The sequence below is a fragment of the Camarhynchus parvulus genome, chromosome 3 (assembly GCF_901933205.1).
Source record: "Camarhynchus parvulus chromosome 3, STF_HiC, whole genome shotgun sequence".
Lineage (NCBI taxonomy): Eukaryota > Metazoa > Chordata > Aves > Passeriformes > Thraupidae > Camarhynchus > Camarhynchus parvulus.
The window spans coordinates 93048191-93065314 of NC_044573.1; the positions used below are offsets into that span (position 1 = coordinate 93048191).

General features: G+C 42.5%; 1 protein-coding gene across 7 annotated transcripts in view; it reads left to right on the plus strand.

The window, feature by feature from the left end:
* The window catches only part of FILIP1 (filamin A interacting protein 1), a 102145-nt gene that overhangs the window by 71917 nt on the left and 13104 nt on the right, over positions 1–17124 (plus strand). For 5 of the 7 annotated variants that reach the window (XM_030945424.1, XM_030945425.1, XM_030945423.1 and 2 more), the window contains one exon: positions 12660–15465. In XM_030945424.1, coding sequence (XP_030801284.1) covers positions 12660–15465 — 2806 coding nt within the window. Of the gene's footprint in view, positions 1–5357; positions 5931–6195; positions 6361–12659; positions 15466–17124 lie in introns of those variants that run through there. The other 2 variants (XM_030945426.1, XM_030945427.1) reach the window with 2 other exon arrangements.

Genomic DNA, 17124 nt, shown 5'->3' on the forward strand with positions numbered 1-17124 from the left:
TTGCATGAGCTGTAGTAAATAGCTATGTGATAATCAAAAACCTTTGTTTAAGTATGGGGGGTTTATTTAGTGGTTTTTCACAGTTGTGGTGGGTTTGTTTTTTTGGTGTTTTTTTTGGGGGGGGGTTGGTTTTTTTTTTTTTTTTTTTTTTTTTTTGAGGGGAGAGGTGCCCATTTATGCTGCACCTCTGGTACACAGGCAAAAAGCAGTAGCAAAGGTGGGGCTGTGGGATGGATGTGGTGGGAAAGTGTGTGGACTTTTGTGTTCAGGGCAAGAGCTGAGGGTCCTGGCATCAAAAATAATGGAAATACCTTCCCAGCCTTTCAGACTGAGAGTTGGGACATGGCATATTAGGACAGCCAGGATTACTCTATGCTGATGTTAAAATTTATCAGTCCCTTTCTAGATCATAAAAACAGCTGCTGGCTGCTCTTTTACAGCATTTGAAAATTTTTCTGAGGATTCATTATTTGCTAAATAATTGATAATATGACACTCACAAGGAAGTAATTTAAAAATCAAGAAGGAATCTTCATTAGATTATTTTTGTCCGCTTTTATAGGTGTGTACTGTATTATTCTTAGGTCACTGTGACCAAGGTGGCTGAATATGATATGGACAAGTGCACACAAAGGCTGTATTTCTAAAAAAGTCTGAGACCCTGTATTGACAGAGATGAGTTTTTATATTGACTCCATTTGAACAGCTATTTGCTCTCAAGCTGCATTGCTGTTGTACAGCTGTGTGAGCTTCTCCATGCTTGACTAGCCCAGCGTGTGCAATTGCATGCAAAAATGATGACAATATTAATGATGCTATTTCCTAAATCCAGATTTTAAATTTTGTCACTCTTTTTTTTTTTTTTGGCACACTTTCCAATGTTGGTGACCCTCTCATGGTGATTCCAGACACAAACCATCACTAGTATGGTTTGATGTGAAAATTAAGCAGGAATTCCTTGGTTTCTGTTTTCTCCCATTTTCCCTGCCCACTAGTTTTACTCACTCTATCAAATACTATATTCCAGTGGTGTTTCAAATGTGCAGCAGTGAGGTAGACAACCTTTCGTTTTAGGTGTAGGACCCAGGTGCCTTTCAACCTCAGCAAGTTATTGGGTTACCTTGCTTGAAGGAAGGGTCAGTGGGAAGGAACACAAAGGAAAAGAATGTCCAGGAAAAGTCAGCAGGAGTGAGAGCAATGGGGCAAGAACTGAACTGATGGACCTGGATTGAAAAAAAGAGGAATAGCAAAGAGACAGGTTTAGGCCAACAAAACAAAAGCAACAGAAAGGAGACAATCAGTCAGGATTAATTTCACATCCTAGACCCAGCTGGAGCATAAGAGGCCAAGACACTCCCAAAAGACTAATTCTCTCTGGGTAAACTGAGAATAGGCATGGTTCTCCCTCCTTTTAAAGACTTGAGCTCACTCTTCCACCTAATTTTCCCCTATGAACACCTAGCACCTCAAAAGCAAGTAACTTAGAAGAACAAGGGTGGAGCCCAGAGCAGGCAGACAGCGTTGGTGAGGGGCTCTGAGAGAGCAGGTGAAGCAGCCAGCACTCACAATGGTGAGTGCACAGAGGGCAGCAAGTGGCATCCTGCCAAGTGTCCTTGTCTAAGCTCCAGGACACCTTTTCCCTTGACTCCCACGATGCTCTTGTTGAAGGGCCACAAGAGGCTTCTATGAGACTCCTGGTGCTCATTCCCAAAATATGACCAAATCATACTATGAAGCAATAACCGTGACACAGGCAGGTCCTGTTTCAGCTGCAATCACTTTTACTTAAAATAATTCCAGCAGTATTAGAGATGCTGAGCTTTCCAGCTGTCAAAAGGATACACACAAGTGCCAAGAAAGCAGAAAACCAAAAGGAAGGGGGTAGAGTGCAACAGGGAAAAAAAAAAAAAACAGAAATGCTTTTGTTAAACTTTTGAATCATGCTTTGACAAAAGGCAGCAGATCCCAACATAGAGTGATTTTCATGCTGTAATAAACAGAAAAATAATTTAAAACCTAGGCAGCATGACTTATTCTGGAAGATCTGAGGGATAATAAAAAAGCCTGTGTGCAAACGTGTGTGTGCACACAGTTTCTTTAACAGCTGTATGGAACAACCTGTTTTAAATAAGAACAAAGGTGAACAAAGCCAGTTGTCAGGGCAGCTCACCAAATGAAGTTTTTTAATGTGCATGACATATGCCATATAAAGTGTATTGCCTGAGATACAACAGCACAGAGTCCAACTCTCAGTATTTTTCTCAGGCTTTTCCTACAAAGCCATGTTTCAAGAATTTACTGCATTTATCTTCAGTATTTATTTCTCTTCTCCAAAAGGCCCAATGGATCACCTTGCTCGTTATATCTTCAGCAGCAAATTAAAATCAGCCTCTTCCCTCCCTAAATATTCAAAATTTTCTTGTTCTATCAAGATGTCACTCAATCAATTTGTATTTGTTGCACTCTGAGCAGACAACTGTAAGCAGAAAGTGGAGGTCAGGTCTGACTTACCAAATGAGTTTGACTTAACCAAGAGAAGGGAAAGAAAGAAAAACCAAATAGTGATGGAAGATTTTCACTGCTTTGAAGCTTTTCTGAACAAAAAAAAGTCTGACAAGAACACAGTGTACCTTTTCATGTATGTAAGTAAACACAAATTTAGGAAAAGCCTTGCTTTGCACAAACAGAAGTTTTGGGGCTTTTTGTAACATGTTTGAGAACTTGGAGAGAGTTACAAGCTCTCTGCCTTCACTATAAATGTTCCATATGTTTCTGCACTGAAGGTAAAGAGACAACTGAGAGCAGGGACAGTCTGCTGGGAAGGTTACAAAGCTCTGTTTACAGAGAATTTTATAATCAGGCAATAATTTGTTACAAGTCTCTAAGATCCACAAGAGGAATCTATTGCTGTGCATAGTTAGGAAATTTTTTAAAGAGAGCAGCTTATCAAAGATATGTGCAGTCTATTAGCACATCATTCAATTTTTATTTATTTCAAGTTCCATCTTTTGCTTCCCAGTTACTCTTCTCTGTAGTAGGCAATCATGCCAGATGCAAAGTATCATTTCTGATTTTCAGGATTAGTTGAAATTTGGGATTCTTATATATTCCCTCTGCTGCTTTTATTTCTTGTTGTTTTTCTTATCTGCTCTCACAATGTTGCAAGTGGTGCTTTACTCAGGAATGCATTTCTTGAACTACTTCATCCCAATGAATGTGTGAACAAAAAAATTCATGAGCAAGTTAAATTTTCCCAGCCTTTGAAGTGACTTAAAGTTGAGGTACTCTTGAGAAATAACAACATATGACGTACCTTTCTATTTTTATATAGACACACAATGTGATTTCTAAGCAGTAAAAGAAAAGCTGTAAATATTAAAGGCCTTAGCTGTGACATCCTACCTCATATCCCCTATAGGTCTGGTACCAGTGTAGTGGTGGGTATGCAGAGTAGCTGAAATGGTGATGGGAGAATACTTAATTGTGAAATCGCCTGGTGGTACAGACTTAACCAGTGCAGGTGTGTAGGCTCACTACTACTGCACTGCACTTTATCATCCTCTTGACATCCCTGACCTTTCTGCTCAGAGCTGAGACCATGAAGACACAGATGAGGGAAGATGTATCTCTTGCAGTGCCAGCCTGGCCCAAGCGTGGCAGCCCAGACAAAGGGACAGCCAGAGCAGACACCAGAGGACACCTAGAAGGGCTGTTGATTTGGGAGACGTGGGGGTTAGCAATGGAGTGCAGAGGTGAGGAGCACCTGGGACTCAGCAGCGGAGGCAGTGGGACCGGGATGAGCTGTGCAATGAGCTCCAAGCCCAGAGCCAGCTGGGATGGGGTGTGTGAGCAGAGATCATCCTCCTGCCGAGCCAGCAGCGCCGGTGGAACACAGCCTTGCTCCTGGCTGCTGATCACAGCCAAACCCATCTGTCAGCAGATAGTTTTGAAACTTGCTTGCAAAGTGCTCCATGCCTTTCTAGTATCAAACTGCGTCGAGGCTGACACCCTGCTATTGCTATAAATTATTTTGTTAACTTAGAGTGCAGACTTTTATGCAAGGATCTAAGCTCTTCTGATGAACTCTTAAAGTGCCCGTATAATGCCACATCATTACATTTCAGTGGTCAATATCTTAGTGTTTGCCATTGTGTATGCAATTTCCTCTTTTAAAAGAATGTTTAGCTCTACCAAACAATTGTTGGGATTGCAAAGGACACAGTAAATAGAATAAGCAGATCATTGGTCTGCTCAATGCATGTGATCATTTCTAATTGCACAATCAAACACATTTTGTACAGAAACCTTTCCTCTGACACTGGAAAACAGAAACATACCAAGATGCATCAGCTTTGCACACAGGAAGCAACAATCTCTCTATAGGACCCCAGCTTCTTCTTTTGGAAAGTATTTAGTAAATGAGGTAGAGGAATATGAAATGGGAGAGAATGATTAAGACTTGTTTAGATTTCCCTGGAAAATGTGACTTCATTGTTGTGTTGGTGTGATGGATTTCCTACATGGCGCTAGTAAAGTCATGTGAAGTCAATTTACATGGATTGTGAATGTTTTTCACTCTAAGAATGGTTCTCATTTTGGGGAGCATATTGAATCTGGGCTCAGACATGCAGGAGTCTGGAACATCATTCCTGGGAACAGGCAAAATCGCAGGGATTGTGATCTGCATGCACCACCCACCCTGCTGCACTCTGAAACCCACACCCAATGTACCCCAGGGCAGGTGTCCCAAGCAAAACCTTGGTCCTTTTGTACTTATATCTCCCACCCAAAAATTAATAATTCTGTTCTCAGCAGAGTCTGAAGAGGGTGAGGTAAATAACATCTTGAATAAAAAGCATAAATCAAGTCTCCAAGCACCTGCTTTTCAAATGAGCTCTGTCCAGTCTATGTGCTGAATGAGGGTCCTAAGGAAAAATAATGAAAGATCATTAAATTAGTTTCTAAAAAATGTAAACTCACATCCATTTTTAGTGGATAATAATATTTGAAATTCTATGCTTTCAGTGCTTTCGGCTATTGAAAGCTTTCTAAGAAAAGTGGAAAGTGAATGGCAAGGGAAGGAGGAAAGCAAAGGCATAAGAGAAAGGGAAAGGGAAAGGGAAAGGGAAAGGGAAAGGGAAAGGGAAAGGGAAAGGGAAAGGGAAAGGGAAAGGGAAAGGGAAAGGGAAAGGGAAAGGGAAGCCTTCTTCCTAGCTCCCCTCACAAAGCCTGAAAAAGTGACTGTGATTAATACAGGCAATCATAAGGGAAACAGAAGGAATCCTCAAGTTCTTTTATGCTGTTTTGGGAACAAAAGAGCTGGTTTAGGACTTCTTTAAAGCAGGGAGCTAGCAGAATGGTGCTTTTCAGACCTCACCAGACTTGGTTAGGCTTGCTACTATGCATGGATTTTCAAAAACAAACACGCCCGTATACTAAATCCCCAGGGGATTTTCTTCATGTATTCATGCCATTATCAGCCGATCTTAAGATCAGCCAGCGCGTACCAGCAGTAGTACTGCCACTTCAAACACCGGCAAGACAAGAGGAAAGCAACAGGAACTTTTGTTGAGCCGGCGGAATGAATCGGCAGCTGGGACTGGGAAGCAGCAGCGCTTCGTGCATCCCAGTCCACTTAAGCAAAACCAACTCCCAGGGGTTCTCTGCGATCAAATTATTATTTCTTAATCGTTCGCCTATGAACTGTAGCTACAGAGAGCCCGGAGGGGCTGTCAGTAGTAAGCCCCGGGAGACGGGCGGCGGAGGGGAGCCGGTGCTGCCCCGGCCCGGCGGCTCCAGCCCCGCCCGCCCGGGGCGCAGCCTCACCTGGCAGCGGCGCCGCGGAGCCGGGCCCCGCATCGCCCCCCTGGGCTGCTGGTTTGGTTGCTTAAAAAAAAAGAAAGAAAGGAAAAAGTAGGTCTACTCATAAGGTAAGAGAATTTTTTTTTTCTTATTTCTTATTTTTAATTTTTTAATTGTTTTTTAATTTGAGCGCCGCTAATTGCCGAGTGCATGCGCCATTGGCTGGCTGGGTGAGCGCACCGGGCAGTGGCGTAGGCGCGGGCGGGACGGAGCGGGGCTGCAGCGGAGTGCGCGGGCAGCGGGGCTGGAGCGGGGCTGCAGCGGAGTGCGCGGGCAGCGGGGCTGCAGCGGAGTGCGCAGGCAGCGGGCGCGCCGGGATGCGCGGCGGGCCCGGCTCCAGGCGGGCCGGGCGGAACAGGACAGCGCCGAGCGGCCGAGGCTGATGTAGCGTTGGGCTGGAGCCTTGGAAGGTGCACCTGGTGGGGCTGTGCTGTGCGGTTCCCCCTCCCGAACCGCGCACCGAGGGGTCAGGGAAGGATAACCGCAGCCCGGAGACAGGTTTGGCAATTCTCATCTCTCAGCTGAAGGCTGCTTCGTCTTCGCTGTCTGGTACTGCGTGCCTGCTTTCTGTGCATCCCCCTTCCCCTCCTCTAAACTCCGGAATTAATGTGGACGATACTGTTGTGTAGTCCGAAAGGCTGTCGGTCGGGTTTTGTTCTTAAAGATCTTTAGTGTTTTTCTTACGTGACCAGTGTGCTGGAAGGGTGGGGGGACACTGAATTTAGTAAGTGTTCGTATTCCAAAATACTGCCTTCAGTCACTGCTCAGTTGGAGTAAGACACTTTCAACACAAATGAACTATTTCAGCAAACTGGATTTCAATTTTTTCAAAATCAGTGTTAGAAACAGAAGATAAACTGTTGTAGATTACAAGCAATGTGTCCTCCTAAGGAAGAAAACATTTCCTTTACTTTCAGTGTATTTTAGAAACTATCATGTAGTTTAGAAGTAGCAAGAATATTAATTTTTTTGTTATATAGTTTGATACAATCACTTTCCAAAGTTAATTCAGTTCTTCAGCAATGAAGAGCATGCACTTTTTTACACTTTGAGTTTGTACATTAGGTAGCCACAAAAAATTGTCTTTAGGTTTACTAGAACTTTTTTAAACAAGCTTGTGTTTGTTTTCAGAGTTGACCCTGTGATAAACTGAACAAGAAGTTGGAAAGTTCTGTAGTAAGGTCATTCAAACATTTTTCTCATTCCTTACCTTTAAAATGTAATGGATAGTAAGGAGAAAAGTAATACAGATGTGCTTTATTCTCTTTCTTGCCATGGGATCTGATCTCGTTTACATATTTCTTCTCCCAGTTGAGATGGATGCATGGGAAGTAGTGAAGCTGATGATTCGAAAGTGTGACCTAATCACCTAATTTAAGTCTTAGGCCCTATTGTTTTGTTTCCTAGAGAGCCTGACCACCTTTTGGCTCTCTTTGACTTCAGCTCAAGTTGTAAGTACTCAGAACTAGCAAAATTCAGCCTTTTGAGTATCTCAGCCTGGCCCCAAACATGGAAGCACTGGGAAATAGTCCTGACATGTGGAGGATTTCCCAGTGGCTGTAGAAATAATCTTCAAAATCAGCTGTTGTACATTAAACAGATTAAAAAAAAAAGGAACTCCTTTATTGAGTTAAACCACCTCTTGCTGGTTTTCATTGTCCTGGGATTACAGACTCTTGCATCACTTAATGGGCAGCAGCTTTCTAGCTACCACTAGGAAGTTGTCCAGTCTCTCTAACTCTGCGTGTACAGTAGCAAATTTTGGGTTTGAAGTGGAAAGATGAGTTTACAAAGACATTTGCTTTCCCAGTGGAAATTCCCTTGGGATTGCTGTGTGAGTGGCAGAGAAATGCTGTTGGCCCCTCAGGAGGAAGCGGCCTTCATCAGCCCTCAGTCATCTGATCCTTAGAGTGACCAAGTCCTCATTAATGTATTTGCCTTAACCCCCACTTACTGGCCATCCGTGAAATGGGATAGAAGTCATTACACCCCGTAGCAACAGACTTTTGGAATGTAAATGACAAAGGAAGGTACTACAGGAGTGGGAAGTCACATGTCTTTGTGCTAGAGCAGCAGTGAGAAACTCTGTGGGTCTCCAGGCTGTGTATGAACTCAATTAATAAAGTCCCCTAGAGACCTTATCTGCTTGACTCCTTTCCATCCTCTTTCTTCTAACTGCTGTTCCTCCTGCTGCCAGTTTTGATAGCAGGAGAAATAGCTCTCCACTTCTCCAGATTGCCTTCTACATTAGCCCTTCCTTTGAGAGCTTTATTAAACACTGGGAGACACCTTGGGAAGCTTGGCTTTGTTTGTTTGCAGAGCAGGGGGCTAAAACAGGCCAACACAGCTGAACTGTGGTGCTGAAATGTTGATGTGTATGCACACCATGGGAGCAGTTTATGGGCTTTCAGGGCATCATCTGGCTTGCCCTGCTTACCCAGGATTTCCTTGTGTGGGTGAGTGCCTGTTTCTATGCTAGAGGTGGTGTACCTGTGATGTTGTATGAGTACCTGTGATGTTTTCTCATCTTACTGGAAGTACAAACAGAAAGGGATTTTCAATAGGTAGGATTTTCAATAAATGTTTGGGGATAATAAATTTGCTTTTGCATACTCTGTTTTAAACACTTGGAAGTGGATGTTTCTTTGAGAGGATGTTTTTTTGAGAGGAGCCATGACTAAAGAAATGAAGCCACATCACTGAAGGGATAGAGCTGTAGCTGTCAGCATCCCACTGCACTTCTGTTGATTGATTCATAGCTTGGAGGAGGGAAGGGGAAGCAGAAGGACTGTGCAGTGAAACAGTTCAGCACCAAACGTAAAGGCAGGAGGAGAGGGAGAGCCTGGTTATTGCCCATCCCCTCCTACATCTTCCTTGCTAGCTACTTCCAGCACACCATTCATCAGAGTTGTTAAAACTAATTCTATAGTTTTTCTTCCTTCAGTCCAATGTCTGCTTTTTCTGCAACTGAGATTGATTGCTGAAAGTTTTCAGGCTCCTGCCTTCCCAGCACGGCTGCCAACAGAGCTCTCCTGCTGCCCCAGCACTGCCTGGTGTGGCTGTGAACAGCTGAGGCTGGTGGGGATCCAGGAGAGGCAGCTCCTGTGCAGCAGGACCATGTCAGCTTGCAGCAGTAGCTTCTGTACTCCAGCATCCTGCACCATGCCAGTCAGGTATCTTTCTTTATAGAACAGAATGGGAGCAGCAGCATCCTGGGGTGTTTGTTTGCAGCTGAGGCAGTGAACTGTTGCACACGGTCATCATACCTGAGGGTTTGCTGCTTATTTATACAGTGCTGCAAGGGGTAATGTGCCTGCCTTGAGTACTGGACCTGTTCCTCAGATATTGTGGGGAGGACAGATGGTAAGGAGAGGGAGAGACCACCAGGATCCCCATGGCAGCAATGACTGTGTATTCAGGTTGTGTATTCAGGGACTGACTCGGGCTGCAGGCTTTGCCATGGTACCTGTGGTAACGAGGGCAGGGAGCTGGAGCACATCTGTGTGCTTCATTCTGGGGTGATTCAGCCAAACCCGTGAGACTCTTACTGATGAGTGCAGGTTATCCAGTTGCGTCCAAATATTTCTCATTTCTGTTTCTAAAAACACACAAACCAAGATACCACATGCAGGCTGGGGGGGTATCAAATTGTTGGATTGTCAGTGTTTTGGCTGTATCAAGTGTTTCAGTACTAAAGGTTTTGTTTGTTTTGATTTTGATCCTGAATGCAGGTGCTTTCAGCCTCTTGACAATCCAGTGTGCAGTTGCTCTGGCTAACACATTGAAGATCAGGTGCTGGGAGTCTAAGGGCTTTTAGTGTTGCATAGGAGCCCACGTAGATCGTTGTTGCTTAGCAAATATTAGCAGCAGCAGTCAGATGAAAAGCCTGATAGCAGCGAATGTGCTGTGAGGGTCAAGAGGGGACAACCTCACCTTGCAGTCCTGCTGAAATTCCAGTTTAACCACTGAGGTATGAAAGTTGTACAAAGATGGAATAGCAGGAGCAAACTTAAACTCAGCTTTTAGTCGCTAGAAGTAACACTGAAAAGGTGTAGGTTTTTAAATTACTTTGGCAATTAACACATATATTTGTGTGCTGCCTTCCAATTCCCCCACAGACCCAGATTTTAGAAGTTCCCATGGACATGAAAAACAGAAGTATTGTTAAGTATCTTCTCTGAAAGTTGGCTTGTCATATCTAAGACATGTAGTTTCCCTATGCTAAAGCTGAGGCAGAATGAAGTGCTGAATGTTGCTTTATTTTCCCAGAGGGGCCAAGCTGGTTATTCCCCACTGATAGCACTCTTGCAAGGCAGTGACAGGGCTAACGTGCTTTCTTCTCTTGCTCAGCCTCATGACTGGCATTTTCTTGTCTTAGTTAAACAGGTATTTGCAATTTTTTTTCAGTGGCTTTCTCGGCAGTATTCCCCAGTAGACTCTGAGGTAATCACGTGGAACCACGTATGGTCAGTGCATTATTTTGCACTCTGCTAAGCAGCCTGGCTGGTGTGCACTGCCTGGAGCAGTTGCTGGGTGAAAATCACACGTGCAGGCCTAGGAATTACAAATCAAAGACCGTTATCTAAGCATCTCTAGGCATTTGGGTGTCAAGATTTTTTTGGGTTTTTAACTTATAGGGGTCACCTCAAAATTTTCCTGTGGGACAAGGGAAGCTGGAAGCATTCTCCTATGTTTGTGACTTTGGAAGATGTGTCATTTAGAGCACCACCAGGTTCGACTTCACTATTCTATCATGGCAAACAGTATTTTTGTGGAAGGATACATACTATTCCTTAAAAAATGTAGCCTGGCAGAGATGAAGAAGAGTTCTTGGCTGAAACATTTGCATGAAGCACTGAGACAGAGCAGCCAGGGAATATATTGCATGCTAATAAAGTGCCTTCTTCAGTGTGAAAAGTGCATGCTTTGTGAGTGACAGTGGGTCTTTTTTTACCTTTTGACATTCTAACTTGACCAATAATGAGGCATCCACCAGCACGCCTTTTCAGTCCTTTCCAAAGAGCTGCCACAACTAAAGAGACTTTTCTTTTGAGAATAATCTGTGACCCAGCAAGGTTGGCTGCAATGTTTGTTTGTTTTTCTCTCTACTGCTGGTTCCTACTATTCTCTTACTCCCACATCCTATCCGAGTCTTGTTTTCAAATGCATTCTTCAGCCTTCTCCTTCCCTACCTACTGCATCCTGTGTTCTGCTTTCTGACTTCCTTCTCTTTTCTTAAAGCTTTTCTTTCCAATTCCTTTTGATTCTGGTCCCCGAGGAACAAGTGAAATGTTAACATTTGCTGAGTATGGAGTTAATCTGGCTCTTGCTAGGAGTGTAGAGTTCAGGTGAGGGCTCTGGGAGACATCCTTTGTGTATGACATTGTGCCCCGGGGCCCTTGGCACCACTTCATTGCTGGAGTAGCAGAGAGGAATGTATATCTGTGCTCCACCTGCTGTCGTCTACAATCCAACATGTAAGATAAGAATATTGATAAAAGTTGATCTTTGCTAAGATATGGATGTTCCAGTTACTGCAAGTTAATTACCGGGCATTAATTGCTCTGCAGTTACCACCTGGATGTGCATCTCAGTTACAAAAAGGAAGCTGAGAAGCTTCAGACTTAGGATAAGCAAAGCAAGTGGATTTGAATTAGCTCTTGTCTTGATAGAGGATGTGGGAACTGTAGGTGCTGTGACAGCAGTTTGGAAAAAAATATTATTTCACAGTGACTTCAGTGTGCATACCTGTATTTTTCTAAGTCAGACTGCTGGTTTTACAATAAGGCTCTTAGATTGGTTGGGATGCATCCCTGTGTTATCTGTACCTCTTTGACAATTGAGGATCACCATCCTTATAAATCTGTGCTTAGAACATGTGCAGGAATTTCCTATGTTGGTGTCAATAGATCCTGAATATTAACCACAGATATAAAATAGTTATATTACTACATGTTGCATGGCTAAGGCTGAGTAATATATGCTTTTATTATCTTTCTGAGGAGACACCTAATTTGGATATATGGCGAGATTTATATTGTCTGAAAACGCAGCTTTAGAGGCCATACAGAGAAGAGCATTTTCCAGATGAGGTCAGCTATAGCCAAAGGTTTGACTAGTCTGGTCCTTGTGGTTCACAACATCTACTAAATGAAATGCAGAAGAAGAAACCTTTTAGCATAATAGTGACTGTGCTGGAAAATTTATCTTCCTGCTAATTTCATAAGCCTGTGATGCCCAGATGGTTATCAGTGTTACTGTAATCTTCTGTCCTGTGGGTTTGTAACCAGGATTAGTCTGTTTATGTATGGCTGCATATAATGATTAGTTTAATCTTTTACCTTATTTTACATATTTTTCTGTATGCAAGACACAAAGAGGAATTCACCTTGTAAAACAAATTCACTATAAATGGATTAGTGAGTAGATAATACCTGTTGTTGGGATATTATATACTTTTACCAATATCATCCTAACAGAGAAATAAATGTAAGGAAATTAAAACCTGATGTATTTGTTATCTGTACATGTATAAAATTTTACTGTGTTTCCAATTTCTATATGATTTTATGTATTTTTCATTTAACTTCTGTAATTCAAAATACTTGGTTTGGGAATACAACTGTAATAGGTAGTTATTTCTTGAAAATGAAATAGCACTAACAAATTACTTAATTATTAATGAATTAATAAAAAAAGAAGCTAAAATAAAGGTGATTTAAAAAATAGAGAGATACACACATAGACATATATATATGTACATTTTAGTCTAACACATCTCTTTTGACTTGTTTCAGGTTGAAGAAACTTCTTGAGCAGGAGAAGATCTATCAAGCCCGGAAGGAGAAGGAGCATACAAAGAGAATCAATAAACTAAGAGAAGAACTAGTCAAGCTCAAATCATTTGCACTCATGCTGGTGGATGAAAGACAAATGCATATTGAACAACTTGGTCAACAAAGCCAGAAAATACAGGACTTAACCCAAAAACTAAAGGAAGAAGAAGAAAAGCTTAAAATTATTACTGCAAAAACAAAAGAAGATGGACAAAAACTGATGAAATTAGAGGCAGAACTTGAACACAAAACATCATCGTTTTGTCAAGAGCATGAGGAGATGACTGCTAAACTGGCTAATCAAGAGTCACATAATAGACAACTAAGGCTCAAGCTAGTGGGGTTGACTCGCAGAATAGAGGAGCTAGAAGAAACTAACAAAAATCTTCAAAAAACTGAGGAGGAACTTCAAGAATTAAGAGATAAAATAGCGAAAGGGGAATGTGGGAACTCTAGCTTAATGGCAGAAGTGGAAAACCTCCGCAAGCGTGTGCTTGAAATGGAGGGGAAAGATGAAGAGATCACAAAGACTGAATCCCAGTGCAAAGAGCTGAAAAATAAACTGCAGGAGGAAGAGCATCATAGCAAAGAGTTGAAACTTGAAGTGGAAAAACTGCAGAAAAGAATGTCAGAATTAGAGAAGCTGGAAGAAGCTTTCAGTAAAAGTAAGTCGGAATGCACTCAGCTACACTTAAACTTGGAGAGAGAAAAAAATTTGACTAAGGATTTGATAAATGAGTTGGAAGTGGTGAAGACTCGAGTGAAGGACCTTGAGACATCTGAAAGCAAGTTGGAAAAGGCTGAAATAAGCTTAAAAGATGACCTTACAAAGCTAAAGTCGTTTACTGTAATGCTGGTTGATGAGCGAAAAAATATGATGGAAAAAATAAAACAGGAGGAAAAAAAGGTTGAGGGCCTAAACAAGAATTTTAAAGTTGAACAAGGGAAAGTTATGGATGTAACAGAGAAATTGATAGAAGAAAGTAAGAAATTTTTGAAACTGAAATCTGAAATGGAGGAAAAAGTATCTAGTTTGACAAAGGAAAGGGATGAGTTAATTGGCAAACTGAGAAGTGAAGAAGAAAAATCATCTGAATTAAGCTGTAGAGTTGACCTGTTAAAGAAAAGAATTGATGGTATGGAGGAAGTAGAAAGAGAAATTACAAGAGGTCGAACTAGGAAAGGAGCAGAGCATGTTTGTCATGAGGACAACAAAATTAAGGAACTTACCATTGAAATCGAAAGATTGAAAAAACGTCTCAAACAACTGGAAGTGGTTGAAGGAGATTTGATGAAGACTGAAGATGAATATGACCAGCTAGAGCAGAAATTTAGGACTGAGCAGGATAAAGCTAATTTTCTTTCTCAACAGTTGGAGGAGATGAAACTCCAGATTGCCAAAACGAAAGCAATAGAAAAAGGTGAAGTGGTGAGCCAGGAGGCAGAGCTGAGGCACAGGTTTCGTCTGGAAGAGGCCAAAAGCAGAGATTTGAAAGCAGAAGTTCAAGCTCTTAAGGAAAAAATCCATGAGCTCATGAACAAAGAAGACCAACTTTCTCAGCTCCAAGTTGATTATTCAGTTCTTCAGCAAAGGTTTATGGAAGAGGAAAACAAAAACAAGAGCATGGGGCAGGAAGTTTTGAACCTGACAAGAGAGCTGGAGCTTTCTAAGCGTTACAGCCGTGCTCTGAGGCCCAGCATGAACGGGAGAAGGATGGTTGATGTTCCCCTGACGTCCACCGGCGTGCAGACAGATGCTCTAAGCAATGAAGCAGCAGAAGAAGAAACTCCAGCAGTGTTTATAAGGAAATCTTTCCAGGAGGAGAATCATATCATGAGCAATCTGCGGCAGGTAGGTCTGAAAAAACCCATGGAGCGTTCTTCAGTGCTTGAGAGATATCCTCCAGCAGCAAATGAGCTTGCTATGAGGAAATCCTGGATACCATGGATGAAAAAGAGGGAAACTGGGGCCCAGACAACTCCTGATAAAGGCGCCCGAACCCACAGTAGTCCAGCACATCCCGGGGAGGTTGTCCTTTCACCAAAGCAGGGTCAACCTCTTCATATTCGGGTGACACCAGACCATGAGAACAGTACAGCAACTTTGGAGATAACCAGTCCATCCGCAGAGGAATTTTTTTCAAGTACCACTGTCATTCCTACTTTGGGAAATCAGAAGCCACGAATAACCATCATTCCCTCTCCAAATGTTATGCCACCAAAAGGAAAAAGCAGTGAAAGTCCCATGGGCCCAGATCGTTCCATGTCTCCAGTCACTATAACAACATTCTCCAGGGAAAAGTCCCCAGAGGGAGGGAGAGCACCCTTCGCTGACAGACCTGCATCACCAATTCAGATCATGACAGTGTCGACATCTGCGGCGCCGGCAGAAATCTCCGTCTCTCCACAGTCACAAGACATGACCATGGGCAGGGCTGTCTTCAAAGTCACGCCAGAAAAGCAAACCGTCCCGACTCCAATCCGCAAGTACAACGCCAATGCCAACATTATCACAACAGAGGACAACAAAATCCACATCCACTTGGGTTCCCAGTTTAAACGTTCTCCCAGTGCCGTGCCTGATGGCGCGAGCCCTGTGATAACAGTCCGGCCGGTGAACATCGCGGCAGAGAAAGAGGTGGTGACTGGTACTGTCCTTCGATCGCCTCGGAACAACCTGTCCCCACGACCTGCAGCCAGCAAGGTGACAAGTACTATCACCATCACGCCTGTTACAACATCTTCCACACGAGGAACACAATCAGTGGTAAGCAGTGTGGTCTCATGGTGTGGTCTTCATGGCAGGGAGAAGGACAAACTGTAGCTTGGGTTTGAGACACCAGCAGGGAAAATGGGAGGGGTCAGGAGAAACTTTTGTCTTCCCTACATTTCTTCCAGGCTCAACCTTAATTATAAAATCAGAATTTGCCCAATTCATGTGTTTTTGGACCAGTGTTGGAGCTGGTACGCTTTTGGTATTATCTCCCAAAGCAGTTAACTTCCAGAGGAAGTCCCTTCAAAGTTATTTTCATAATGGCAACCCAGCAAAATTACAAGTGAGAAACAGAGGGACAAAGAATAATGGGCATGACAGAGCAGGAAACTGTATTTTTATTTTTGATGAGTGCAATATCTGAATTTTGAAAATACACCTCATGTTTTTTGGCTCAGCTGGCAAGTCTTTAGACTCTAATTATGCAGGCTGGCATTTCTTTGATATAATCCCATGATCCCCATATAATTCTGTTAATATCTGCTATATTACTGAGTTCCAGAGGAATAATTAAGCAGACATGTTATCATTGCTTACAGCTCTTTAGCCAGTGAATAGTAGAGCTCTTTCTGTTCCTCTGAACTTCTGTAAGTGCTGTATTACAATAGAGCTTCTTGTAGCATATTGTTTTTGCTTTCTCTTTGGGCTTCTGTGGTGGTACCCCAGCTTCTTTTTCATAGTGAAAGACTTCTCACCTCTGTCTTTAACCATAGCGGGCGGTATTTATTGATAGTCTTCCCCCAGTTTATTACTGGACATGAGTTTTTATTGCTTGAGTTGGAAATACCCTGGGAAAGAATTTACCCAAAACAGAAAACTAGCAGTACTGTATTAGTCCAAAAACTTACTTAGCTAGACAGAGTCTGCAACAGATGCTTAGGGGAAGATTATTTTGAGTGGGTAAACACACAGTAATGTTTCCCTCACCGTCTGTTCCCAGTTTTTGGCAATAGGTGGGTATTTCTTTCTGAACCGGAGCCTGTAGCCACATCTTTGTCTTTAATAGACCATGGCAGAGTTTTTTTCTATTTATTCTTTTAATTGCTTTTTGAACTCATTTACGCTGTTGTTTCCACAACATCAGGGGGCAGTGAATTCAGTTGTGGGTTTTGGGAAAAGCTCTTTTGTTTGATACCTTTTATGCAATACCTTCATTGGTTACAGCCTTTTTCTTGTATCTTGACAAATACTGAATAGTCATCCCCTACTCATTTGTCCGTGCTGCTCAGGAGTCAGCAGAGCCCGACAACACGCCTCATCAGCCATCTCTTCCCAAGCTGAAATGTCAAAATGTGTTTAAGATACACTTTCACACTTCTGGGAGAGAAGCTGCCATTCCCATTTAAGGCTTCTGAATTAAGAAAGCTTGCATTCATCACACAGATATGTTAGGGATTGCACATGTGCTTGCTCTCTCTTCTCACCTATATAAAGTATTGTAGATACTTCATTATACAGTGTTTCCTTACATATTAGAGGCAACTGTTCATTTTTTAAAGTCTTGAATTAATTTACAAACTCCTTTGTCTCTCAGAAGCCTGGAAAACTTTTTTTAAACTTTTTCTTTTAACTAGATGTCTGTCTCTACTGTGATGATGCAGTGAACCATGGCAGACAGAACTTTTTTGTGTTTTTTTTTTTTTTTTTCTGGCT